Below are 26962 nucleotides of genomic sequence, written 5' to 3'. Positions count from 1 at the left end.
CACTAATTATTTTATATAAATGTTCAAATGTAATAGGCCAATAAATTATTAATTGAAAAATATGGACGTGTCAAGAATAATTGGTTATTACTCTACTGACTATTGCTCTTCAACCAATGACAATAAGTAGCCATATTTGTTTTAATTAATTTATTATTTTTCTTTTTTTTCGAAAAACACCATCAGTACCTATCCCAACAACGTGATGTCACTACTTGTTAACTTTCAATTCACTAATGATAGTAAATCAACAGTTGTTTGTTTTTTTTTTAATGTGACGCTTTGTTGATCATAGCTGCACAGTAACAAATTATTTCTAAAATCGTCCCAAATTACAAACAATGTATCTGGCATGACAATAATGTTTTTTCAAGATTTGGAGACAAAAAAAATGTTTAGCTTCAATCATGGCTTCGATCATGGATGCGCAAATGTATCATAAATTGTTCAACTAAAACGATTTAAATATTTTAATTGTATTTACAGTCCCACAATGAATATGGACATTATTTGGAAAAATTGTTGCTTGAAAGTTTAGTTGTTAAAATTTTTTTAAGGGCTACTCCGAAATATATTGTGGCATCACAATTTCAGTTACAGTTGATGGAATCTGTTCCAAAATGGAGCAACACTCGCACCACCCAGTTAATGTAGCGCGAAAACTTAAATCTTCGAAAATTCTATGAAATGGTATGTAAGAGTAAGAAATTCGTATAAGTAAATAGTCTTGTCACAGCAATGAAATGACTTCTGTTAACTCGTAAATTAGCACCTTCGATTGAAACAATATTCTGGAAGCATATGTAAGCAATTTTTGGATAAAATATAAATATTACGCTTTAGTCTTCCAATAATTACTAAAAAAAGACAAAGGTATGAACACATACACTTTCAATTAGGTCTTCAATAAACAAAACATTTATTTATAATACCAATATATTTTTGCAATTTTTCAAGTGTTTAATTGTTTGTTCCTACGTCCCATTGGAAATTTGGCAAGAATCATTTCGTTTTCTCATTTTTATTTTTTCAAATGTGACTTATAATCTAACCAGGGTGCTGGAAAGGATGGGGTTTTGGATACTATTTACATGGATATTTTTGCATAGAATACACGGATATACGCACACATGAATATTTCTTTTTATTTTCATTTACAACTTAGATATTTTAGAAGATTTGACTTTAAGTTCTTTGACAAGCAAACTTGAAAGAACATTTTTTATACGAACAATTGACAAATTTTTATACTTTTTCTCTTTGTTTTTTTTTTTTTTTTACTTCATACTCTATGCAATTATACAAGAAATGACTAATTCATGATTGACACACTGTATAATTGATTATATTTACGTCATTAACATCACAGCTATTTTACAAAAATTTTTTATCTCCTATTTATAGAGAAATAAAAGTATTTCAATGGAGAATACTCATGTGTGCGCATCAACGTACTTAAAGAGTACGTCAATCTGTACTACTAATTGAAATTTAATTTATAATTTAATATAAATACCAATCAATAAAAAAACAATTAATAAGAAATGGAATTTCTCCAAGATATAATTTAATCCAATTTAAATAATAATAACTAAAAAAATTTACATAATATTTAACACGAGATTCCAATTCTTAGAAGGTTTTTCTTTTTGTGTATAAACATTTCAACGAATGCGAAATTTAGCCAACAAATGATAACTAAACTATATACTACAATTGTTTTAAGACACGCCGAGCATCTCTTAGTGTTTTCACGTAGGAAGACGGCATAATACCCTCGGATACTCAGTTCAGACTCATGACTACATGTTTACATAATTATAAAAATAATCAAGATAATCGTTACAATTTAAATAATCTACTCGTATTACAATAATTGTAATTATAATTATAGATAACTAACTATACAATTTTTTTCCTTGGACGAATTTTCGAGAAAGCAGAAAATAATTTAGATTTAATTACACTGCACAGATTGACGTACGCTCGTCATGAAGCTAACTCCTTCATAATTAAATGTAAATAAATACAATAGGTATAGAAAGATGCATAGATCGATAATTACATTCACAGGAAAGCGAGAAATTTATATTCCGTAAATAAATTTATATATTTAGCAATTATAATGAAGAATATATTTATATTTATATATATATATATATATATATTTATACGTAGAAAAGAAAAAAATGCTTTTTTTTGTGTTTTTAAGTACAAGTGTTATATAAAGTGATAGTAAATTTCTTGCTTTCCCATATATGTAAAGAATATTTTTTTAATTTAATATAATATCAATCGGACGATAACGGTTTCAATAGCTCATATGAGCTAATTAATGTTCGTAGATGTGCGTAGTAGAGCGCCGAGAGCCTTGGCAGTGCTCAGATTTATTTTCAGGATTATTTATTTTGTTTTAATGAGTTTATTTTAATTATTTTTGACTTTAGGCGCAGTCTAGGCGTTTAATTATGATGAAAACATTTCTGCCTTTGTTGTATAAAAATAATATAAAAATAAAAAAAACTTAATCAAGAGAGAAACAAAAAGTATTTCCCAGTCAGTCGTAGATAATTGGAGAGAAAAATAGTTCAAGAATACTAAACTTAATCATGGCAATGCTTTTTTGCATACTGAGTACGTGATCACATTTTGCTGCTTTTTTTAATTTATCAAGATAATGAGTTAATTTTAAATAATCGATGTATTCACGATACGATTGACGAGGATACTACGGTTTCTATGGCTCTACGTTCTTTTTTTTTTTCTTAAGGCGCACAATTTCTCTTCAAATTTTATTTCTTATTTTTATTTCATTTCGGGACATTTTATCGAAAATCATCATCAAATTACGAGGCTATGGAAACCGTAGTATATCTCAATTGACAATTAATAATGTCTTCCGTATCACTGTGCCATCGATAATATTTGACAATAAGGAGTTCAGGCACATCTTGATTCTGAAACTGGTACAAAAATGCCGCTCTTACATCGCCTACATCCTATCACTATGTATTCTTAACAAATTCATAAATGATACTTATTAATTGATAGACGATAGTAATAATTATATATTCGCATGGATTAATATCGATAATGACCTGATAGCAAATGGATCACGAGCAGAAATTTATCTATCAATTAATTATACGTTGACAAGTACGCTTTACATCAACTATCGTATTTAAATGATCATCATACAGCTGATTCGAAATCTGACTCGGTATAAAATTATAACGAGCACATCAAATTGTATAAAATATAAAAAAATGTAAATAAACAGAGAGCTAATTATATATAAAGGAATAATCATTAGATTACATGCTACTCCCTTGTACATGGCTAGGCCTGGAGTAATGTTCATGAGCTGCTCTAACTTACATTGACGCTGGCAACTCTGATTTTTAATGTTATTTTGTTACTTTACTTATACTTTATATTTATATATACTTAAATATTATTTTGTTTCTTAGTCGATTCTCTTAACGAGAGGCATTCAGCCTTACAATTCTTTTATACACATATAGTCCCTCTCTAACTAGCTCACTACATTCCGTGGAGGTGTGCTTCCGCGCGATTCCTTGCATTTTATGTATATATTTATAATATATTTATATATATTATATATAAATATATATGTATAACATACATATATAATTTATATATTGTTGTAAATTATATATATTATGTATAATATATATAACTTATATATTTATATATTTTTTAAATTTGTTTATTTATATAATTTATTTAAAGTATATTATGAATTTGTATCAATTCGTATGTGCATACGAGTACCAAAGTGGTTGTATAGACACGAAAATTGATACAAATATTTAAATGAGTATTAAATGGTACGCGGTTGAATGCCTCCATTATTATCATAGGTATCGATATTTAAATTTTTTACAGAGCATTGACAAGATGTCAAAAATTAAAAATTCGCACAATTTTACAATTATTATATATTCAGATCAATCATTCTGAGATTCAAAGGCATACCATAATCACTCTTTTTCTCAATTTTATCCGCTTTCCCTACATAATATAACCATTATAATTATTATTATATCGCAATTAAGATAGTAGGCGTAGCCACATGTGCTCGGATCACAGATTTCTCGCTGCCGTACACTCCTTGTACAAACAGTCTGATGGACACAATGACTGACTTTTTTCACTTATTTCTTATATGTTTTCTTCTTCATTTTTTCCTCGTGTGCGGTGTGTATTTTATACTGAACAAGTATTTCCCCTGTCACTATTCCCAGTGAGGCCACTTAATATTCATACCCTTTAAATTTTTATTCGTACTTTTTCTCTGCACCAATATAGCGACAAAGGCCACTCGTTCACTTATCGTAATGACGTGTAATACTTTTGTACATGTTTCGAGGTGTGTTTGATGCGCAATGTCGAGGCACTAATCAATTTCCATCCGAGATTTTGACGGTTCAATGATTGGAATTTCTTTGCATGGTGTGTCAGCAGGCACTGGTTTCTTCACCCTCCAGTGTGCACGCTACATTTTCCAATTTGTGGGCTAAATGTAACTTGCGACATCCTGCATCTAATTCCAAGGCCTCTAAAATCTGTAAATAAAATATTTTCATTATTATTTATACACTTAAAAAAGTTTAATTAAAAATTAAAAGTCAATATTAATATTTTAAATTATTTCAAAAGAAAGTTTTAATTTTTTCTAATTATTCATTTATACTGCTATGTGAGGTATTTTTAATCATTTTAAAGCTTCTTAAAAATGGATCATGATAAAAGATATATATTGCCAGGGAGTATTGATTTTTGTTTTTATGAAATAACAATTTATTTCTAATTTTGGCATAAAATAAATAGTTTTTTGTATTCATAAATCATTTCTCAATACTTACTTGTTCATAGTATTTATTGACATAGATGTATAGATCCTTGAGCGCAGCAACAACGTCGAATTCATTTCCGTGAGCTGCACTCAATTGTTGCATGGCACTTGAAATTTCTTGATCAGTTACTGGCGGTAGTTTTTGCACATCATGATAAAAACGTCCAACTTTTTCACGATAGTGCGGTATATCTTTAGCAAACAGCAATTTATTCGATGGTGAATCTTTGCCAAGTCTGTGTTCGGTTGTCGAGCATGCATCCATGAACATTTGGGCGATGACTGAAAGACTTGAATCAACAGTTGTTGATTTATTAATATCAAACATAAAGTCTGGGTTTTTAATAAAATTAACCCAGAACCTCAGTGGTAAACTATTTGATTTCCAGGCATGGGCAACCTCAGGGTCAGAAATACCATGTCTCTTTGCTGCTTCGTCAAGGAGATCAAACAACCACTTTACAGCACTTGGTAATGCTTCGTTAGCAGTAAGAATGGTATTGAGAAAATCGTCCACAAACTTTTGGACAGTTCCTTTGGTCGACAGCAGCCTTGTTAAGAATATTTCCGGTATAGCTTTGTGTGCACATTCTGGATGATGATGATGCTTACTCGTGGTGAAGCCATTACTTGGTGGACAATGAACTTCATCAATTGGTCTGATTAAATGCCAAAGTCGTTGATTTCCTCCACTTTCAATATCACCGTTAGCAGTTATTAACGGCGGTGGGTGTTGAGTATCAAAGTAAATACCAGCAGGTGTATGAGGATACATTATAGGACTTATCAAACCATGACTTGGTGTTGACGGTAAATGTCCAGATGAGCAATGGTTTGCGAGGCGATGAAGCGAATGATGATGTGGGTGAGGTTGATGATGTGATGATGCCTTACAGGTATGGTAGGTTGTTTTGCAACTCATAGTAAAGCTGTCATTTTGACGTGGTATTAAAGACATCACAGCTGACTCTTTGACGCCATAGTGAGCGAGGGTATTTATTTTTTTCCAACCACCGCTACATTTTGTCGTTAAATCTTCATCTTGAAGAGTCAAGTGACCACCACGGCCATGACGCCACTCAAGATCTACTTCATGAATAGATGGTCTCATAGAGAATGGAGTATTTTTATAAAGAGCATCTAAGATTTTTGATTTAACTTGACTTATCGTATCGCAATCTAATACTTTGCATTGTATCTTTTCATCGAGATCATCTTGGACGACATGAAGCGTAACGATACTGTGATCTATTTGTTCACGAAGTAGTCTTTCTTCTGAGAGTGAATACCTCGCGTCATGTGTGATAACATCGACAGGACCTTTTTCAATCTGATGTTTGATAGCCTTGAATAATAAAAATAGTGAAGAGCCAGCGTAATCCTTTAAATAATTATACATGCACAACGCCATCCAATTCGTCAGCATTTTCTCCACGACAGATTCTGTACGTCTTAGCATGAGTTGTGGATGTTTGGTGTCTACAGACTTGTCAATTAGCCGCAGCAACAGATTCATTAGTATGTCTGTAGCGTACTCCATTTTTCCCATTAGTACAACCATCAGTAAAGAAGCCACGTTCACTTTGTCTCTTATATTAAAGTCCTTTTGTGCCTCTAGAGTTTCTATGAATGCAAGGACAAAACATTTATTATTGATAAGCTGCTCGAATTGAATCATAGCAGTGTCGTAATTTGATCGTGACAGTGCACTGCGCGATCTTGGGTCACTTAATATTGGATGGTCTATGACACCTGGAAAGAAAACTTTCATAATATAATTTTTATGATCCAAAGTAGGAATACCTGAAGATTCCAAGTCTGCTGTTAAATCAGTCATATCAGTCTGCAGCTCAGCAAACGCCTGTTTGCACTCCATTCTTATATTACTTTCTAAGGTGTCCATTTGAATTTGTATTCTCTTGTACTCTCGCTCTGCTTGAGTGCTTTTTCGTCGGTAAACAACAAGTACAAGAACGAAGAGAAACACTAGACCAAAAGTACCTGCGGCAATCCCCGCTATGGCTTCCGGTGGAATAGGATAGGATTTTATTACCTCGTACTGAAGATATCCTATTGGAAAACGTAGAGTTCGACCAACTCTCACAACTACGAGAGGCAATCCACGCTTCGTTTTCATTCCCATTTCATCAGTACCAGCTGGTTGTTGATCTGGTGGTGTACAAACCAACTGCGTGTACGCCAAAGAAGTAACATTACATAATGCAGTGCCCACGGTTACGTTAACATCAGACTCGTCACTCGCATAATTTAAATTTTCTCCTTCAATTACTAGAGTATCTCCTTTATACAATTTGACCATGTGTGGGAATGAAAAGAACTTGGGATCCTCCATGTAGAGTAAATGGTGTCGTAAATTTTGAAAATGCTTCTCCAAGTCTCTTACACTTTCTACATTATCCATAACAAAAGCTATTTTCAAAGGTAACTGAGTATCTTTTGTCCCACGTGATCCTGCTGAAGGTACATGTTGTTTATGAAGAGATCGCGTAATTCGAGTACGATGCATTCGAAATTTCTCTGCAACGCTAGGACTTGGGCACTCCATTTGAGTTGGATTTAATACAGTACATACAGTTCTATTTACTGGATGAATTTCGTTGTCGTAATAAACTTCCATCTCTGGCTTTTGAATAGTATCCAAGTTGGTACCATGGACGGTGATCATGCGACCTCCAGAGACAAAGCTTCTTAGTGGCTTTATCTCCATTATCGTCGGGTCTTGAGTGTAGTTAAAAGGATTATTAATTAAGGTACGATTCGCACCATCAATGCTCAACGTTAACTGTTGAATTTGTCTAACACGACCCGATCTGCTGGTAATACAAGTTAACCGAGTGCTACTTGCTTGTGTTGCATTAACATGACATGGTAATTCATCTAGATAAGCTGAGATGGTACTTCCAATATTCAGGTACTTTCCAGTGATTGCAATTTGTGTGCCACCGCTTTGTGGACCAACGGACGGATAAATTCCGGACAGTTGAATGTCTTTGTAATGAAATAGAACTGCACTTACTGTATATCCAGCATTATTGCCAACAACTACAGTTGCTTGGTCAGTAGCCTCCCGACGACCTGTACGGCAGATAATACGTACAGAGATCTCGTAATCAACTAGAGTACACGGGGTATTGCCAATTTGAATTTTATCAGCTACATCACTTTCGTTTAATCCCAAATTACTTCCTTCTATTGTCACAAGTGTACCACCTTCAATAGGACCACTGAGCGGACGTATCATATCAATACGCGGTTTTGGACATTCAGCAAATGCAGCGTGAAGGCATGAATGTCTATTCATACAGCTGTTACCACACCATGAACATTCAAATCTTGGATCTCTTGTCAGACAAAGCGAACAATCCGCATGCTCGCGGTGAGATCCAAGAATGTCGCATTTGTAGAGAATAATTACTGTGCGGTCAACGTGGTGATTTGTGTTCCAAACTACTGTCAATAAGGCTTCATATTCACCAGTAAGAGATTCGTATGAGTAAATTGTCTTGTCACAGACAATGAAACGACTTTTGTCAACTCGTGCTTGAACTCGTAAATTAGCACCTTCGATTGAAACAATACACTGAAAGCCTGTGTGAACAATTTTCGGATGTGGTAAATTTTCTACTTCTAGAACAATTTCCTTAGGTACGTTATTAGGGAGCATTAGTGGTTCTTTTCGTTTCAAAAAACGTGGGCAGTACTGAACTCCATGAGCGGCTAATGTTGCTGGATTAGGATTCTCACCAGAGATTATATTCCCTTGACATCCACTAGTATTGTGGGTACATTTATTATCATATACACACCAACTACAACCCCACGATGAATTAACACACTCTGAACACAATGTATGCCGCGAGCAGTCAAAGTACGCAAAGTTTCTTGATACAAAGTCTTTGTTCGTTTCACTGGACCGCACTGAAAGTGGCACTAAAATATGATCTGCACCCTCAGGAATGCTAGGTCTTTTAGCAATAGGTGGTGCAGGGCAAGATAATCCAATATTAGTCATTGTAGCATTTATAGGTTCTGCATTACCAAACACACATTTGTAATTTGCCCCGGGTGGTAATTCTGGTAATGTTCTAATTGTTAACTGAACCGTTGCCATTTGTTTAATGGGCAAACGATCCGGCAGAACCTGTTCAAAATCAATACACTGCTGTCCTGTACTTAATGACAACCACCGAGGACTACTTTTATTTGCTTTTTGACACGCACCACGTATTGTACACCGCTTTTCCAATGAACACCATCCACAATAAGGATCTTTAGCATCTAAACACGTGCTACAGCTAGTGTAATCACTACAATGTTCAACTTTAACTTTTGAAATTTTTGAAGATGACAATACATACAGATATTCACCTTGTGGCGATAAAACCATATCTGACATCAGTCTTTGTCCACTATCCACAACAACACTTTCATAAACTAATGATTCAGATCCAGATAATAAGACTTTTTTCAGAACTCCGTCGTTGGTTCCCAAAAATGCAACTGTATGAGCTTCAGTATTTGCAATTGTAATTGATGTGATAAAGCTATCAGGAAATTGTAGAACAGATCTTCCGACAATTGGAGATACGCCTGATATCTTGAGTCCAACTTCGCAAAAATTGAGATAATTACCCGTGGTTCCAGCCACTGGACACTCACCGTCTTGAATTGGTCCACTGATATAGCCCATATTACGATACCTGATACTTCCATTGAAACACATATAGATATTTTCATTAAACTTTGTTTCGATGTCTTGCAAACTATACACACACAAAGCTGATCGAGGTAATGGTTCGTTAGTGATGCCTTTACTCGGTGAAAATACAGACACGAATACTGGATCTCCTACACCAATACCCAACTGTCTGGCTAAGTCACTTCCAGCAGCAGCGACTTTGGCATCTTGCACTAAATTATAGATTTGTTGAGTTCCATTATCCGTATCAACAATACACTGTAACGTTACCTCAGTGTAGCTATCGTAATTGGAATCATTAATACAGGTTCTGGCTAATCTTGACACGTAGCCAAGTTCTTCTTGCTCGGGTAGATAAGATTGTTTCTGGACCAAGACAAAGTAAGCATAATCACTTGCATTGAAACCATAAACGTACTTGACAAGAAAGTGATCTCGATACTTGACGTCGATGTGCAGTATTGACTGCTTGTGGAATGTATAATGAGCGTACTCTAAGGTATTAAGATGACGACTGGAGATGGCAGGTACATCATGACGATATTCGCCGTTATTGGTAAACGTCGTTCCAACATAAAGAATATTCGTCGTTCTTTCCCAAGCGTTATAACGTTTTGGTCCAATAAATGCATACGTTGAAGAATGTTCATCATTAGCAGCTACACTATGTGGCAGGAAACTCGGTGCTATGGAAATATTTAACATGTTATACTTTTCGCAAGCACCCTGAAGAAGCGAGCCGCATGCTATTAAAGTTTTGGATTCGAGATCAGCGATTAAGAGTTTGTTGACGTTATCCATGAGCGACGTGGTCACTTCTCTTGATGTACATCCGGTTGCGTGACACTGGGGATTATCCAACCTTGGTCCTGTAATATATTTATTTATGATTATTTGATTATCTTAATAGATAAATTGATGATTATAAAATGAAAGCATATCGTTACCAGTCGAAACAAGTTGCTCTAATTTAAGATTAGCATCTAATTGAAGTAGTCTGTTTACAGCACCAGCATAAAGTCGTCCGGTGGAGGGATCAATGGTCAAGTGATTAAACCGAAGAGGACCTTCTCTCGTTGAATTCAGATTTAATTTATTGAAATCAGAACGTTCTGTTTCAGGTGGAAATCGTGCGACGATATGGAGTGTTAAGTTCTCTTGTGGAATAGTTGTTAAAGAGGAAGAGGAGGATAAAACAGAAGTAGAAGGAGATGAAGAAGGTACTGTTTGCGCTGTTGTGCTTATTGTTAATGTAACAAGGGCTATAGTGAATAGCCATGCTGATGAAAGGAAAGATTCGATGGACCAGCTTTGGCATTTTATTGAACGCAATCGTGGTGGCGGCGGGACCACCAACATAACAGCAAAAGCTCTTGGTCCAAAGAGTCTCATTTCGTCGAGGAAAAAGTGGATAAAACATACAGGGTTAAGAGATTGGGAATGAGAGAAAAGTATAAAGATGAAAAAAAAAATAAAATAAATAGAAAAAGCTGAAATGGGTAAAGAGCAAAAGAGGAAGGAAAAAGAGAAGGGAAGAGGAATAGAAAGGGAAAAAAGAACCCTGCTGGTAGTTGGCCAATGTCTAAAAGGCGCTACCAGCTTCGCGTGTATTCACACTCCAACATGATGCTCACTGTCTCGAATTCCTGGAACAACGACAGATGTTTTTTCATTATTTATCTATGTACAGAATTGCATTTTCTATTGATAAAAACATATCATCTATACTAAGTATATTGTTTCATTAATTATAACAAATCCTCAAGGATTAGTTGTCAGCTTCAAGCGAAACATGATGCAGACTGAAAGCTCAATGTAAACGAAGATAAATTAACAATTAAGAAAACGTATAAAGTTGATTGCTATTTCATTTATTTAGGAATTACACAGCAATGTAGAATGAAAGAACAAAGACATAGTTTGTGGAGAAATTAAAAACGAATGAATGTCAATACCAATGTGGATGTTTTGGAGTCAAATATTAAATCTCCAATGACATCATTTTCGAATACAGCAAAATTCTTTTTCCTCATCGATATTTTAGCTTGTAAATTAATAATGACTAATGAGGAATGCAGAAGAGATGGCTGCAGCGCAATGACAAACGGGCCCAGGTGGCTCTCTCCCCACGATTCTCGAGAGTGCCCTTACACACACCGCCCTCCGATCGCGTACTGAGAGAGAGAAAGAGAGAAACGGTAGGGAGAAAGCGGGGTAAAAGGAAGAGGGGGAGCGAACGTAGGCGCACTTGACAGCTAAGGCCACTGTCTTCGCACAAAGGCAAGGCTATCGCCCCGAATCATCATCAATTTTCTCTCCGTTTAATTTATCAAAAAAAAATCCACGTTGAATAAATGCTTGCAAAAAAATGATTAAAGACGCTGATTGTTCTCCGATCTGAGAAACGAACAGAAAAGATTAATAAAGAGTAATTGCTATGTATGATTATGATTTAAAAACAGGATTATAAGGACTGCATGCAGTCTTATCACATTTAATAATCAACCAACTAACGTTTTTTACTTGATAAACTATGTATGAAATTGATTAGAATATTTACCTTATTCGAAAGAGAGCAAAAAAGCACATTGTAACGTTGTAAAATGCCTGCAAGTCACTTCGATACATCGCGAGTCTTCACCATGATAGAATGCACATGAATCTTTTCAATACTCCCCAGGTCGTTGTACTATAAAGACGATATCAGAGTGAATCACTCACTTTTCAATGCTTAATCCAGTCTTTGAATAATCACTTAGTGGCCCAACACAAACTTCACGTTGTGACGTACGTCAATTACAATAACACTAAGCGGGATTCGGGGTCGGCCGCCATTAAAATTCGACGGACACGGGTTGTACATGGGGGTTGGAGACCGTGACTACGGCGTGCGCTCCTGTTCCGCCCTCCCTCGCGTTCCCGTGCTTCGTTATCCTGCTCCCTATTATCATACTTTCTCCCTTTAACAACTCGGGAATACTATATTTTATCCTTCTCTTTTTCTCTGTCAGCGCCCTCTGTCCCTATAAGACGACAAACAAGACTCTTTTATGTCGTTCCCTTCCCCTGCCCTCTTCATTCGCCAATCCAAAGTCTTTGGTACGCGTTGCACTTGTCGCCTCTGTCGGTGATACTTGGCGCCCTCTGTATTAAAAAAAAAACCAAAAATACGTCCACCTATAAAAATCCCTAGCCTAGCGCGCTAATTATAAATTGTCGACAGTTGTTTCCTTATTGATTTTTTTTATTAATTACGTATTCAATTAAAATGGAATTTATGAAATTCTTGCTACTTACTAAGTCAGGTTTTTTTTTTTATTATTAAAGGAAGTAATTTTAAAAAATAACCCAAATAATACACTAAAAAATGTTAGGAATGCTGTCTAACATAGAATTTAATGGAGGGAAAATTTATGATCATTTGGAATTTATATTATACGTGCTAAATATATTATGAATTTGTAGAAATAAAATCGAATTTACGAGCTGTATTTAAAAAAAAAAAAAATTACTTAGTCATGTACTATTTCTACAAACGCAAAATTATTTTTTTTACTGACAACGAAAATAAAATATTTCTAAAAATGACGCGTAAATTATGAAAAATATATAATATTTTTATACTTTACTCTAAAGTAGATTGTGTGATGAATAAATGCATCATTGAAGCCCATTAATAGATATTTAATTTTTTTTTTTTCGACATGATCTAATTAGCATTTATTAGCTAGTCTCGAAACTATTTATTGTAAATGATTGTTATTTACAGATATACCAAAGCCACGGAACTGTTTTGAATATTCACAGTGAGAATTTCCATTATGGAAAAATTATTAAGTTTTTTTTTTTTTATCAATTCTCATTCTTTTGTTAATTATAACAAACAATAAGTAACCAATGTAGCGGTTCAATATTGAGTATGATAGATGCGTAAATACATCATTATCATTAATATTATATCGCGTAAATATTTTTCTACATTTTTTTTTGTTTACCCGCTACTTGTATCACTAATGTTTCTTAAAATCTTTAAATACAAATTCAAATTTATGAACCTGCTCTCACGAAATTGTTATGATTTGTATACATGGGAGAGGGGCAATGGGTCAGCTTATTAATTATAATCTTAAGATTTTGGTTATATCTTAATTGGGGAAATTATTCCTATACATTTCTATATAAGCCAAACTTACGTCTTAATCTCTAACTAGACAATTTAGGATTTGAAATATTTGTATTTTCTTATATAGAAAGATATATTTCAAAGTCCTTTAAATTATGAGCACGGCATAAGATGATAACCGATTTCTTTAATACAGAGAAAGGCTGCCTCAAACACCGTATAAAAATTATAAAACGAAAAATGTTCTTGAAGCTTTACGTCTAAAAAGTATTTATACAAGCTTTTATATAAGTAATCGGTGTTATTTTCAGCCTACATTAGGCCCTCAAATGTGACACAAAATAATTAAGAATGCCATTGCAATCTCCGCTTTTTTCACAGGTTTTATTGTAAAAATCTTACTCGTTCGTTCGCACTTTTGGTTACTGTTTCTTTTTTTTCTGTTACTGCACGAAATTCATAAAATATCAATCTATCGCATACGTTAAACATTAAATCATTATGCTACGCATGAACATAAAATCTAATTCATTTTATTGAGGAATTTTGAATGTCCTCATTTCGCCTGATTATAACATTCACACAGCATAAATCAATACAAAAAAAAAAAGAAAAAAAGAAAGAAATCTGTCGTTCTCTTTCACACTCTCACGTTACAGTAAGTTTTTATTTCACTCTATCTCTGTAGGTTTTAATCTTCTGTATTCTCTCGCAGGAGTTCTTAGACTAGTACTTAAGCGATCCACAAAACAAACGTTGCACAAATGAATTCTGCAAGAAAAAAATAATTTCTCCTTGATTTCTCTCCTACTTTCATCTGTTAATTTTTTTTCTGTTCGCGTGCATACGTATCGATGTATTATTACGTATATGTTTACTGAATAATTATTATTTTTCATAACGATGCGAGATTGTGATGACAAATATAGTAAAAGTAGCAGGTCTAGTTTAAAGTAATGATCGTTTTAACTTCACTGGTGGTTTAGTGTATATGGTAGTGTGGGTCTGGCTATTTTTCTTCAGCTTCACCGATTAATGGATACAACTTATCCAAGTGAGGGAAAATCATGTTCATCGTCGACTTTTGGAGCATTCTGAGGACGACCACGTGGCGACCTTTGATCTACAGTTGGAATCTTAACATCCTTAAAAAAACATCTCATATTATTATTTATTCCAGGTTAATAAAAATTAATACAAATAAATATCAATAACTTACCGATGAACGAGACTCATCTCGTGGTGCGCCACCACGATTACCAAATCCACGACCATTGGGACGATCTCCACGATTACCGCGACCGCCACGTCCACCACGACCTCCAGCACCACGTCGTGAATCGCTGAATTGAATCTCAATGTCATAAACACGCTTTTGTCTGCCAACACGCTGAGGATACTCAGCAGCAGCATCATATTCTTCTTCTTCATCGTCATCTTCCTCAGCGCCTTCCTTTTTCTTTTCAAGAGCATACATCTTCTTCCAGCGGCTCAGGTCTTCACCTTCACCAGCTTTACGCAAATTGTAAGTAGGCTTAGCACGTGCTCCACGCAAAGCCTTCCATTCATCGAAAGTAAGCTCTTTCGTTTCTTCTTCAGCAGGTTTCTCCTCAGTGGAAGTATCAACAGGAGTTTCGGCATCTTTATTTTCGGCAGGTGGTTGAGTTGTCTCACCATCAGGCTTCTCATTATTCCAGTCCTGAGTTTCAGGATTAAGGCTCTCTCTAATAAAATGACAAGAAGTTTTATTATTAATTTCACTCTTTATGACACTATTTTTGTGATTTATCATGAAATAAACTTGACCCTTACTCAATTTCATCGTTATGAGTTCCCCAGTTATGGCTACCAGCGCCGTCCTTCTTGTCAATTGGTTTCACTCCGCTGTAACCATGCCTGTTATCATTAATATATGGTATAAATCAATCGTCGCAAAAATGCGATGAAAGATCTATATTAGATATGTGTTACGTGGCTGAAACGCTTACCTCGATTGCCTGAGTACAGACATAAAATAAAATCATTTAAAAGACTTAACACGTGGAAAACATTTATAGGAATATTAAACTCTATTCAAGCCAAGTAACACTGTTCGTCGCGCGTAAATCACCATAAAATCAATTAAAATTAAATACATACGTTTTGTCAGAGCCAGATTGCCGATCAAATTCCCTTTTTCCACGACTATCGAAACCGCTGCGAGGACCTCGTGGTCCACCACGTCCTCCACGTGGCCCTGCTCCACCTCGAGATCCACCACGTGGACGACGATCACCAAAATCTCCACGTTGATCATTGGAGTTGCGGAAATCTCGATTTTCTCGGCCCTCTCTATTAAATAACAAATATTTATTAGTTATTTATAGCATGTTTCATCAATTATTAATGAGATTGAATCATAAATAATCACTTATTAATAAAAAAAGGTAATTGATAAATATTAATTTTAATGTAAAAATCATGATACCATAAAGCTCATGTTTAATTTCACTTTTAGAAATTTTTATATTTCTCAATATCTGTAAATGCTTAGATTAATCTATTGTTTATGAAACTCCTTAAATAACATATTTAAAATAAAAGTAATAATTACCCAGGAGGTCCTCGTCTTACTTCTCCACCTTGGTTACGAGGAGGACGTTCACCATCCTCGCGGTTACGTCTATTGTTATGATCTTCTCTCGACTCGCCGGAGAACTTGACATTGCGATCACCACCACCCGATCGTGGTTGAGTTGATTTTTTCTCAACTGAAAGCAAAAAAAGAGATAACAATCACGTGATTCATCAGATCCTTGATCTATTGTGTAATTTTATACTGACATCATATGATTTTTCATTATTTATAACACTTCATAATTAAATAATTAATGCACCATTTTCATATAATAGAAAGATTAGAATAATTGAATTATTGCCATTCTTAGATATTTGATTAAATTAGAGTGTACTTTTGTATGAAATCATGTTGACAGAAGAATTTAAAAGGACAGAAAAATGATTATTTGTGAAAGTTATAATTTTGATGAAGAAATAAAAAAAACTACTATGTAGAACGACTTATGTATCTTGAATAGAAAACTACGGTGGGAGGTAAGGTGATAGTTGTATTTTTATCATTCCTCATGGCGGACATGTTGGCTACTGCAAGAGCACATGGGACAGTTTAAATTTATTTGACCCTTACAGCTGTTGTTTAGCCATTATATGTCGTTATTAAAGTGAGAAGAATCACAAAAATAATGTCAATTATGAGTAATTAGTTATTACTGAAAAAATAAAAATTGATTGAAAAAAAAACAAGTCATTGTGGCAATCCTTATATGGACAAGACATCTTTCTCACTTAAAAAATGTCTTTGATAAAGAACACTAAAAAAAACATTTTGATAAATAGACACAATATACATAGTATTGTTATCAGTAATGTATTGAAAGCTTGAAATGTTAATGTTCGCGCCCGAATATACCGGTAAATGTATTGAGCTCATATTTAATCACCAATACTAAAAGCTAAATGGCAATCAAGCTAGAATGGTAATAACTATTTGAATAACCAGAAATAATTGATGTGGAATATGAAATGAGAAAATTAACAAGTGTTTATTTACTATTAGTCGAATTAGTATTGCTATAAATTAATAAATGATTGACGGTAGAGAGTGAACACGAGGTCTAAGTCGGCCATAGTAGCAAGCACGAGGTCAGGTGAATAATCAAGTGAATAAAATGATTCTAACCTTGATCCTTCTTAGGCTCCTGGGTCTTCTGAGGTTGCTGTTGAACATCTTTGATTACTCGACTCTTTTGAGTTTTGACGCCGGTTGATTTTTGGACATCAGTTTGCTTACTTTTGTTCTCTTTCTCCGAAAGTTTTTCCTTCTTCTTTGCTTCCTTTTCTTGCTCTCGAACTTTGAGCAATTCCAGAGGATCCACGTCTTCATCCAGGGCCAGTAAGAATTTGTTAGTTACGGTGATGCTGTATGAGTTCTCCATGGCGATATTTATCCTCTTTTCGACGAGGATTATGCGAAAATTTCTTGGCTACTCTTGAGCCCTTGTGTAACAGAGACATCCAATATTTCAATATGGCCGAGTCAAGGATTGCCTACCACGAGGTCTGAGGCTTGGGGAGGGACTGCATAATCGTCTTGCACCCAGCGCGCTATTCCCCCACCATAAAATTTAGATAATTAAATGTTATTTAGTTTATAATTTCAGTATGAAAGAAAAAATTCTAATTTTATTTTACGTATTATTGTTGTAATAAAAATTTATTCAATTTAGGAATTAAATAACAATTTATAATTGTGTCGCTTGTTAGTATAAAGATCGATTTTCATGAAAGCGACAACGCCATAGGCGAATGTGATTTTAGCGCTTGAGATTGCTTTTAGCGTCGTTATGTCGCCATTATATTCGCCGCCACATTATTTTGGCGGTTTGAATCAGTTGCACGCGGCCAGTAATAAATAGGTGAGGTGGCGCGAGCGTGGGGTTGTTCGTGCGGGAGAAAAACTGCTAATCAGGATTGGAAGAAAGGTAGCGATTATTACCTTGTGATCAGTTAAGTTAACGTAATAAGTGAGTGATAATAGTCAATTGTGAGAACAAAATTTGTTCTGATTGTAACTGATTGAGAGAAAGGGATGGAGATGCACACGCCACAGCGGGAATCTCATTCATCAGCAGCCGACGCGATGCCAAGAAGCCCACCAATGTGCGACACAATGCTTTATCCTTGGAATTGGGGTGAAGAGGCAAGAAATGTTAATTTGAGTCCCGGGAGCTCGTGTTCATCACCAGAGTACAGGGATCATGGCATGGCGTCCATCAAAGCCGGCCCGGGAACACGATCAGCGGGCTCTGAAAGTCATCGACGAGGTCGACCGCGTGCTGATGCTTTGACAAATTTAATGATGCAAGGAAGCACATCACCAAGCAGTATCAAATGTACATTTTGCAACCGAGTATTTCCAAGAGAGAAAAGTCTTCAAGCTCATTTACGTACACACACAGGTAATTAGCATTATTTATTGACCCTATAAAAATTTTATGAATGAAATTGACTTAAACGTGTGATAAAAAAAATCATTTCAAACGTTTGGAATATAATATCAACCAATTAAATTGTATGGAATGATAATTTATTGTCTACGATTCATTGTAATTCTTGATTGTAACGGTCACGCGTAATCACGCGTCCCGCCAACCGCCATCACACGCGCTTTAAATTATTAAATGGCTCCCCGTCTTTCTTTGTGTAGAACAGCATGACTCGAGAGTGTAGCTATATAGCTTTTGTTAACATGTGTCTGTTATGAAAGAAATATTTCAATACTGACACCTTGTAATTCAATTTCTTTCTCACAATTTTCATTTATTTCATTACTTCTTCAATTGAATTATTTAATTACTTGATTAATTACCTTCGTATTATTTTTATTATAGGAGAACGACCTTATCCGTGTGATTATCCAGGCTGTACAAAGGCATTTACACAATCTGGGCAACTCAAGACTCATCAACGATTGCACACTGGAGAAAAACCATTTTTATGCACTGGTCCAGGATGTGAAATGAGATTTACTCACGCTAATAGACATTGTCCTGATCATCCTTACGCAACACTCACTCGTTCTGATGATTTTGTACTTAAACCAGTGTCTGGTAATACGGAACTACCTCACGACGTCACAAGGTGGTTAGAAAGATATAAAATGGCTCGCGAACGAGAAGATAGAACACCGACTGGTAAAGATCGAAAGAAAAAACCGTGGAAAAGTAGTTCAGAAAATCACAAAAGAATTAAATCAAGAAAAGGTTTAATGATGGATTCTTCTGGAGAACAAGAAAACTTGGAACGTAACTCTTCTAATCAACGAGTTTATTGCAGTGAAAGTCAAGATAGCCAAGAAGATAGTCAAGATGATGAAGGTACAGAAGCTTGTGCAGTTCTACAACATTCAGAAGATGAAGAGAGTACCTCAAAACTTGCCGTTACTCCTGTGCGTCGAATGTTTGATAGACTTCAGCCAAAGAAACGATGGCTTAGAGAGGCATGTTTGGAGCAACAGTTGGCTAAACCCCTTCGATGGGATACTCAATCTAATAGTACTTCTGTTAATTCAACTGACAACATTGATTTTCTGAACGAGAAGAGTGTGGAGAAGCATGAAGAAGGTTTTTACGATAGTAAACCACTGAACTGGGACATGGCTTCACCTAAAAGTAGATCTGAAAGGGTTGGTATTAATGTAGCTAAAGAATTAGTTTTCGATGAGACCAATATAGAATCTAGAGTACATTGGGATTCTCATCAAATTATTGGAACTAATGCTGAGGGTACACCAGCATCTGTAGCAAGTGAGATGAATTGTCCCCAGCTTAGTAATACAAATATATCAGAACTGTCTTGGAATAGAGAGAGTATTAGAGATAATCAAATATTTACCGAAGTTCCTAAAGGACTCGAAGATGATCAAGGAAGAATGGCTGTTAATAGGAACGTGGAGAATGAAAAAAGGCCCACTGTTCTTATGTTAGCTGGTAGTTATAATTTAAATTCTTCAAATCATGAGTCAATTCGTAATGTTCAACAAAAAGTAAGTAATGACTCTAGTGCTAAAGTTTTGGTTGTAAAGCAAGAAGAAAATGTCATTAATCCACCGCTACCAGAAGATAATCAAAAATGGCTAGGAGCATTAGCATTGATGGAACTTGCTAAAACTCAAGAAGAAGCCGCCGCTGTCAAAGCTTTGAATCCTGAAAAGGATATTGATCCCCAGGCTGTTCACTCCGACTTTAATTATACTCATCTTTAGACTGTGATTTCTACTTTTCTAAGAAAACTATTTAGATTAATACAGCAGTGCGAGGTTGATTTTTCATTTTTTTCTTTCTCTTGTTGCAATCTTTATCGTGTTTACAAAGTGTTATAATTGAAAATCTTCCAAAGAGAGCGATACAATGTTTTTCATTGACAGCTCTCCTGAAGTTATGTTCTACTGAAAAAAAGTTAACGACAAAGTTTGTAAATAAAAAGAAGAAATAATTGATAACTTTTTTTAATGTTGAATATTCTTTTTTTTTTTTGCATTTCAGTGAAATGAAAAAATATTATTGATAAATATTAATATGATTAAAAACATTTTGGAGCTTCCAATAACACATATTTATGGCTGTAACTGAAAGTTAATTACTTAATACTTATGTTGAGTTGTGATAAATCTTTTTCTGGAAAAAGTACGATAATGTTTTTTTTTTTTTTGAATTATTTCAAAACGCTATGTTCAATTAAAGATTTTTTTTTATTTCATTACAAAAAAATAAATGCATGCATAATTTATTCATTCATTCCAAAGATGGCAATTTTTTTATTTTTGTTTATTAAAATTCCAAGAAATAAAAATATTTGGATTTAGTTCTCTAGTGCCTTAAAAGCAGTATCGTACGATCACATTAATAAATATAAATTTATTAGTTTTCACAAAAGCTAAATAAAAGCCACGATTCTCGCCCTATTATTACCATTTAGTTATTTATTATGAAGAATAATAGCGTTTGAAATGGAAAACTGTGTGATATTTAAATAGTAATAATGATAGTAATAATGAGACTTGGTGTGAGGACAAATAGTCTAAGGTGTTAATTCAAATTTTCGTATGTACAGTATTTAATTAGAACAAAAGAACAAATCAGTTATTACTATTTATGCCATGTTTAATAAATATCTAAGTTTCAGGAAGTGTACAATTAATCTTACTGAAGTTCTTCTATCTCGTTAGATTTATCATTTCTTTTTCTATCGAGATGTATATACAAAATATTTTAATAAACATTTTCTAATAATTTTATTGAAACATTTATTTTTTTACCCACTGTAATTATAAAAACACAAACTCCTTTGTCCTTTTTTTTACAGAAATCAAAATAAGAAATATTTCTTGTTTACAAAAATATATATTAATTGATTAATTAATCGACTTTAAGAATTTCTTGGCTCTAGAACACTTGCTGAATTCGTTTTACCTCTTATTGAGGCTTGTTTATTAATCCTTTTCGAGCGTCTCACTTCCACATAACTTGCATCAATCACTTCATCTTCACTTTCTGCTACGATCTCTTTTTTCGTTTTCTCCGATAGTTTTTGTGTTCTTGTTAAACTTGTAGAACTAGAACTGCTACCTTTTTCCTTTGTACTAGATTCATTACTATTAGATCCTCGACTTCTGGTCTTTAAACTTGTTTCAGTTATTTTTATTTCTTCCAAAATGTCTGCCATCTCATCAATTTCTTTATTCTTCTCATGAGATACCTTTTTTTCTACTGAAATTGCAACTTCATTCAATTTTCGAGTATTTCTTTTAACCCGTGACGATGATTTCTTACTTTGTTCTTTGTTATTAGTGTCGTCATAAATTTTCAAATTAACATTTGATGTCATTGGTTGAGTCTTCTTCGATTTACATTGTTCAGATTTACAAGTAAGTATTTCTTTCTTTTGGTTAATAGTCGTAGATTTTTTCGACGTTGATGATTTTTCTGATACTAATTTTTCAGTTATATCAGATTGATGTGAATCTGAACTGCCATCAGAACTTAAATATTCTGTATCTGAAAGTTTTCTTCGAATAGGTCTGACTTTCAACAGACTTTTCTCCTCTTTTTTTTCTTTAGGTTTGTCAATTAACGGCAGCAACTTGATACGAGTTTCATCATCTTCGAGCGTATCAACAAAAGCATTATCAAGTGATATAACTGGTGGTGTTTTTCTCCGTGGCCTTATAGCTTTTTGATCAACTTGACGGGCAGGTGTATAGCAGTCTATTATTTCATGGCTGACTTCATGAATATTATTTATTTCAAAAGTATTAATATCTGGTACAACGTATGACGAATAAAAATCTTCATTAAAAATACTTTGGAATTGATATTCAAAGATAAGCTCTTTTGCATTAAAATAAACAGGATGATTTATTATACCGTATTTCTCACAAATCTCAATAGCATGAAACACTATACTTAATACTTCCTGAGGATCAATAAATAAAGAATGTACAAAAAATTGGAAAAGATCCAAGAGAAATAAAATATATTCCACAACATTGTAGTATTCAAACTCATGTCCGTAACGATTTTTGGAAAAGTCTAATAATTTACGGATTATCTGGAATGCTCCATAAAAATGTTGAAGTGCATTCTCGTTTTGCCCTTGTAATGCATATAACTGAGCTCTAATATATGTACAAGAAAATACTAAATTTTGATAACAAGTATTCCAGCATTGGAAGCATCTGCATTTTCTATCGTGGTCCATAAAATCTGGCGAAATGAAAATTTTCTTTGCAAGAACAGGAGAAGTATCATTTTGAAATATATCACGAACTGGTTCAACCATTTTGCTCGGTGAAACTTCACTATAAACATTGATACTTGGTGAGTTTTTTCTTCTCGTTGATGCTTCAAACGTTTCCAACTGGAGCATATGTTCAAGTCCTTGAAGTTTCACTTCACAATCATCTAGTTGATTTCTAGAGAGATCAATATAACAAAGATTTTTTAAACACTCAGCAGCATGAAAAGTTGAGCCAAGCTTTTGTGCCATAGTAAGACGTCGTACAAGATGCGCAGAAATCTCACGAAAAGCGACCAAATTATTCATTCTCAAGGCTACATGATCAGAAAATTTAAAAGCAGTATCTAATTGAAATAATTGTTGATCATGTGGAATATTTAAATCTGAATTATCTTCAATAATTAATACTGTATATAATCCTTTTATAAGAGTTTCAGAATATTTAATTAACGTGTTATCTTCTTGGTAATTCAATCCATGTGATAGCAATATATCCAAGCTCATTAAGTATGTTGGAAAATTAGCAAGAGCAAATTTCATTTCAGTCATAGACATGATTTCATCTAAACAGTGTTTTGCCTCTTGGATTTTCCCACTGTGAAAATAATAATTACATAAATTTAATTTAAAAATAATTATAGTTCGAGTATCGTTTTTTTCATTAGAATTTTTTAAATAACTTATAGACTCAAAAGCTTTTTCTATCCATTGACTTTTCATCATACAAGATGCAATACTACGACCAGTAATGTAAATTATGGCCTGATGATTTTGAGCGATTTCTGCCAAATTAAATGCTAATTTCCAAGCTTTAATTTCTAATTTGTTGTATTTATAAAAACTAGCATACTCTGCAGCAGTTTTAACAATTGTTAGAGAAGTATTTACATCTATAAATTCATCATTGCTCTTAAAGACTCCTTTGTTGAAACACTCTATCCATATATGTATAACTTTTTCAAGTTGTACAGAAACATCCTTTGAAGTTTTTAAATTAATTAAGTTATAAGTTGGCACAACATTCATTGCTGGATCAGTAATTTTAACTTCCTTTGAAGCATACAATCGTATTTTGGAACTTTCCATTTCTTTTTTTGTTATATTTTGAATTTCTCGAAGTGTTTCAATAAATTTGAAAAAATTCAAGTGTGAAATTAACAATTCATGACTAGCTGTTAATTCCATCTTTGCTAAATAAGCTATTGATTTTTTGATGTAACTTTGAATTGATAAATCGGATCTATAATTGAGTAAATCACATCCCAATAATACAACACCTTTAATGTACGATATAGGAGTCATATTCATCAACTCCATAAAGTCTAGTACAGCAATTATTGATGAAGATAAATTACTAGCATGATTTTGAAGGCCTTTTATTTCTTTCAAACACATTAATTCTTTGTCCAAAGTAGTCAAGAGTTTAATGTTAATTTTTATACCAAAATCATCATACTCTTTCATATTGGACTGTAGGAACTGGAAAATAGTTATATCTTGTACACTTGGATCTAGAGATTTAACATTTGCCCACATCCGAAAGGCTTTACATTCAGAATTTTTGTAGCCAAAAAATGCATTCAATGAAGACGCAATCATAGATTCGTGATATCGTTTGGCTAAATACATACAAACGGATATTCTGTGCAATGCTGATGGCAATATTGTTTCACAAGAATTTTTTAATTTTTCATTTGATGGATTCATGGCTTTTAAACGATTAATACTTGAAGATAACATTTTGTACATCAAGCAACTAAAATCACAATCAATTTTTTCAGTGTTTCCTGCAATAACTAACATACGAGATTCTAACGCACTCCAAAGTGGTAACCAAAATTCACAAGAATTCTCTTTTATATGAATGATTATTGAAATAACCTCTTTCACAATATTAATTGTAGCATCACGTAATTCCTTTGACAAGCTAGATTCTGAATAATTTCCTAAATTTCGTATAATTGCCAGAGGTTGTATTTTCAAGTACACATTGTTGTAGAGGTCCTTTTTCAAACCACAAAGTGGCTGACACGAACAATCTTTGTCAAAATCAGAGAATAAATTACTTAAAGCGTTTGTTAGTGAAATCATATGAAGTGTATGATAAGCCACGATATTATAAGTATAATTTAATTCTAAATCCTGTACCCAATAATTTATTACTTGAGCTATAAATTTACTGATGAGACACAACGTCATATAAATTCCACAATTGAATCCGTATTTTTGCAAAGTTGATTTAATGTTGTTTATTAAAATTTTTGTCGAGCATTCTTTAGTTAGTTCACAAACGGGCTTTGTAAACATTGTATAACTTTGATATATGAGTTTGAAGTAAAGGTAACATATTGCATTTGTCTTCATGCATTTTTTGAACACATCCAGAATTGAAGTAATTTCACGGCTGATCGATAAGATATCCTTTTCTGTTATTCTGTTTTGAATCATTTCACTTATTAGACATATGATGTCTTGAAATGTTTTAAATTTATCATCCTCAGTTAAATAAATATCAGCGCGAGAAAAAATATCTAAAGTAATCATATGAATTTTTTTCTCATATTTTCCGTCATCAAGTGCTTTTATTTTGATATAATAATTTTTCAAAATTGAAATAAAATTGGCATGATTATCTATCTTCATTGATGTTCCCATATTTAAATTAAATTGTATCAAATCTAGTATGACTTCAATCTGCATTAAATTGTTTGGAGAAAAATTATCTAGTAATAATTTAACATTATCATACCACATCCAAAAAAATTGATTATAATTTTTAGTGATATTTGAGCTTGCTTTACTCCAAAGTGTCCCTGAAGAAATGAACTTACTCAATTCTTGAGCTTCTTGATATAATTTCATCTTTAATAATGTTTTGATAACGTGATATATTGCCGAGAAAAAATTATCTGGCACTGGCATAGTTCTTAAAGCTGAACATGCTGCTTCAGTGATATCAAATATATCCATGCCCACAGTATTATTTGATGTATCACAATCACTTGCAAAGCGACACACACGGATAAGTAATTTTATTAAAGAGTGATCCAATTGACTTGATTGATGTTGATAAGCTACTTTCTGAAAATATAAACATTATGTCAAAATTATTTTATTCATATAGTATTTAAGAGAAATAATTATAGTAAGATTACCCTTAAGTCAGATGCAATGCCTTTTAAATTTCCTGCTGTGATAGCATGGCACCATTCGGAAATCTTCTTGTTAATATCCATTTTTATTTATTAGAATATTAGCGAATGTGTAGATAATTACTTGAATGTAATTTTTAGACTTTCTTTCACGTTCATAACTGGCGGGAAACGATAAAATACTTATTAAGAGGTTAGAAATACTATATTAAGTAATAAATTACATCTACATTAATATTTTGATACAAAAAAAAAACATTTATCTATTTACAGTTTTTAATAATGAAAAAATTGAATTAGAAATAATATAATAAAGTTCTTATAAGTACAGTAATATTGTAACGGTTGAAATATAAAACAATACACAACTCCACAAACTAACCTGGCAGTGACTGAAGTAAATAACTGACTTAAACTTCACTTAGAAACTGAGAGCGAGTTTTTCCATCAAGCTCGAAATTTTGTAGACTCGAAAAAATGGCTACCAACTTCCAAAAAATAAAAACTATATCTATTTGGTCTAAATATCATAATAGCAAAATTGAATCTTCCATAATATTTACAATATTCTCAAGAAATGTTTGATTTTGATCGCATGACGCCATTTCAAACTTGATCACATGGCAGTCACGTGATCCAACAACCGCTTCGTCTCAAATCATCAATCAATTTTTAATCCTCCTTTATTTTATGTTAATAGTGGTAGATAATAAATTATTGTCAATATTTTA

General features: G+C 33.4%; 4 protein-coding genes across 9 annotated transcripts; 1 reads left to right on the top strand and 3 right to left on the bottom strand.

Annotated features, from left to right (window-relative positions):
* Positions 1–922: 922 nt before the first annotated feature.
* PlexB (plexin B) lies at positions 923–12596 on the bottom strand. The gene is made up of 4 exons (XM_035079992.1): positions 12160–12596; positions 10547–11245; positions 4890–10468; positions 923–4589 (listed from the first exon to the last, which is right to left on the bottom strand). Exons 2-4 carry the CDS (start codon positions 10989–10991, stop codon positions 4482–4484), a joined length of 6132 nt encoding a protein of 2043 aa, XP_034935883.1. The 5' UTR covers positions 10992–11245; positions 12160–12596; the 3' UTR covers positions 923–4481.
* A 671-nt stretch (positions 12597–13267) lies between these two features.
* Positions 13268–17862, bottom strand: LOC118065004 (plasminogen activator inhibitor 1 RNA-binding protein-like). Of its 2 annotated transcripts, none has more exons than XM_035079993.1 (6): positions 17462–17862; positions 16316–16472; positions 15862–16053; positions 15535–15618; positions 14942–15446; positions 13268–14867 (listed from the first exon to the last, which is right to left on the bottom strand). In XM_035079993.1, exons 1-6 carry the CDS (start codon positions 17715–17717, stop codon positions 14769–14771), a joined length of 1293 nt encoding a protein of 430 aa, XP_034935884.1. In that variant the 5' UTR covers positions 17718–17862; the 3' UTR covers positions 13268–14768. The 2 variants fall into 2 exon arrangements, with proteins under 2 accessions (XP_034935884.1, XP_034935885.1); XM_035079994.1 differs by having other exon boundaries at positions 15535–15606; positions 17462–17861.
* A 271-nt stretch (positions 17863–18133) lies between these two features.
* On the top strand, positions 18134–21322 carry LOC118064984 (zinc finger protein 148-like). Its single transcript, XM_035079969.1, has 2 exons — positions 18134–18740; positions 19173–21322. Exons 1-2 carry the CDS (start codon positions 18371–18373, stop codon positions 20543–20545), a joined length of 1743 nt encoding a protein of 580 aa, XP_034935860.1. The 5' UTR covers positions 18134–18370; the 3' UTR covers positions 20546–21322.
* Positions 21323–21425: 103 nt separating this feature from the next.
* On the bottom strand, positions 21426–26828 carry LOC118064983 (uncharacterized). Of its 5 annotated transcripts, none has more exons than XM_035079965.1 (3): positions 26614–26828; positions 26235–26413; positions 21426–26160 (listed from the first exon to the last, which is right to left on the bottom strand). In XM_035079965.1, the coding sequence occupies exons 2-3, from the start codon at positions 26313–26315 to the stop codon at positions 21709–21711; spliced, it is 4533 nt and encodes a 1510-aa protein (XP_034935856.1). In that variant the 5' UTR covers positions 26316–26413; positions 26614–26828; the 3' UTR covers positions 21426–21708. The 5 variants fall into 5 exon arrangements, with proteins under 5 accessions (XP_034935856.1, XP_034935854.1, XP_034935855.1 ...); XM_035079963.1 differs by having other exon boundaries at positions 26235–26392; XM_035079964.1 differs by lacking the exon at positions 26614–26828 and adding an exon at positions 26561–26613 and having other exon boundaries at positions 26235–26392.
* Between the last annotated feature and the right edge of the window lie 134 nt (positions 26829–26962).

Source organism: Chelonus insularis, unplaced genomic scaffold (genome assembly GCF_013357705.1).
Source record: "Chelonus insularis isolate UGA/USDA-ARS -01 unplaced genomic scaffold, ASM1335770v1 contig_261_pilon, whole genome shotgun sequence".
Lineage (NCBI taxonomy): Eukaryota > Metazoa > Arthropoda > Insecta > Hymenoptera > Braconidae > Chelonus > Chelonus insularis.
Note: the sequence above shows the minus strand (reverse complement) of the source record. Positions and strands in the feature narration are given on the sequence as shown.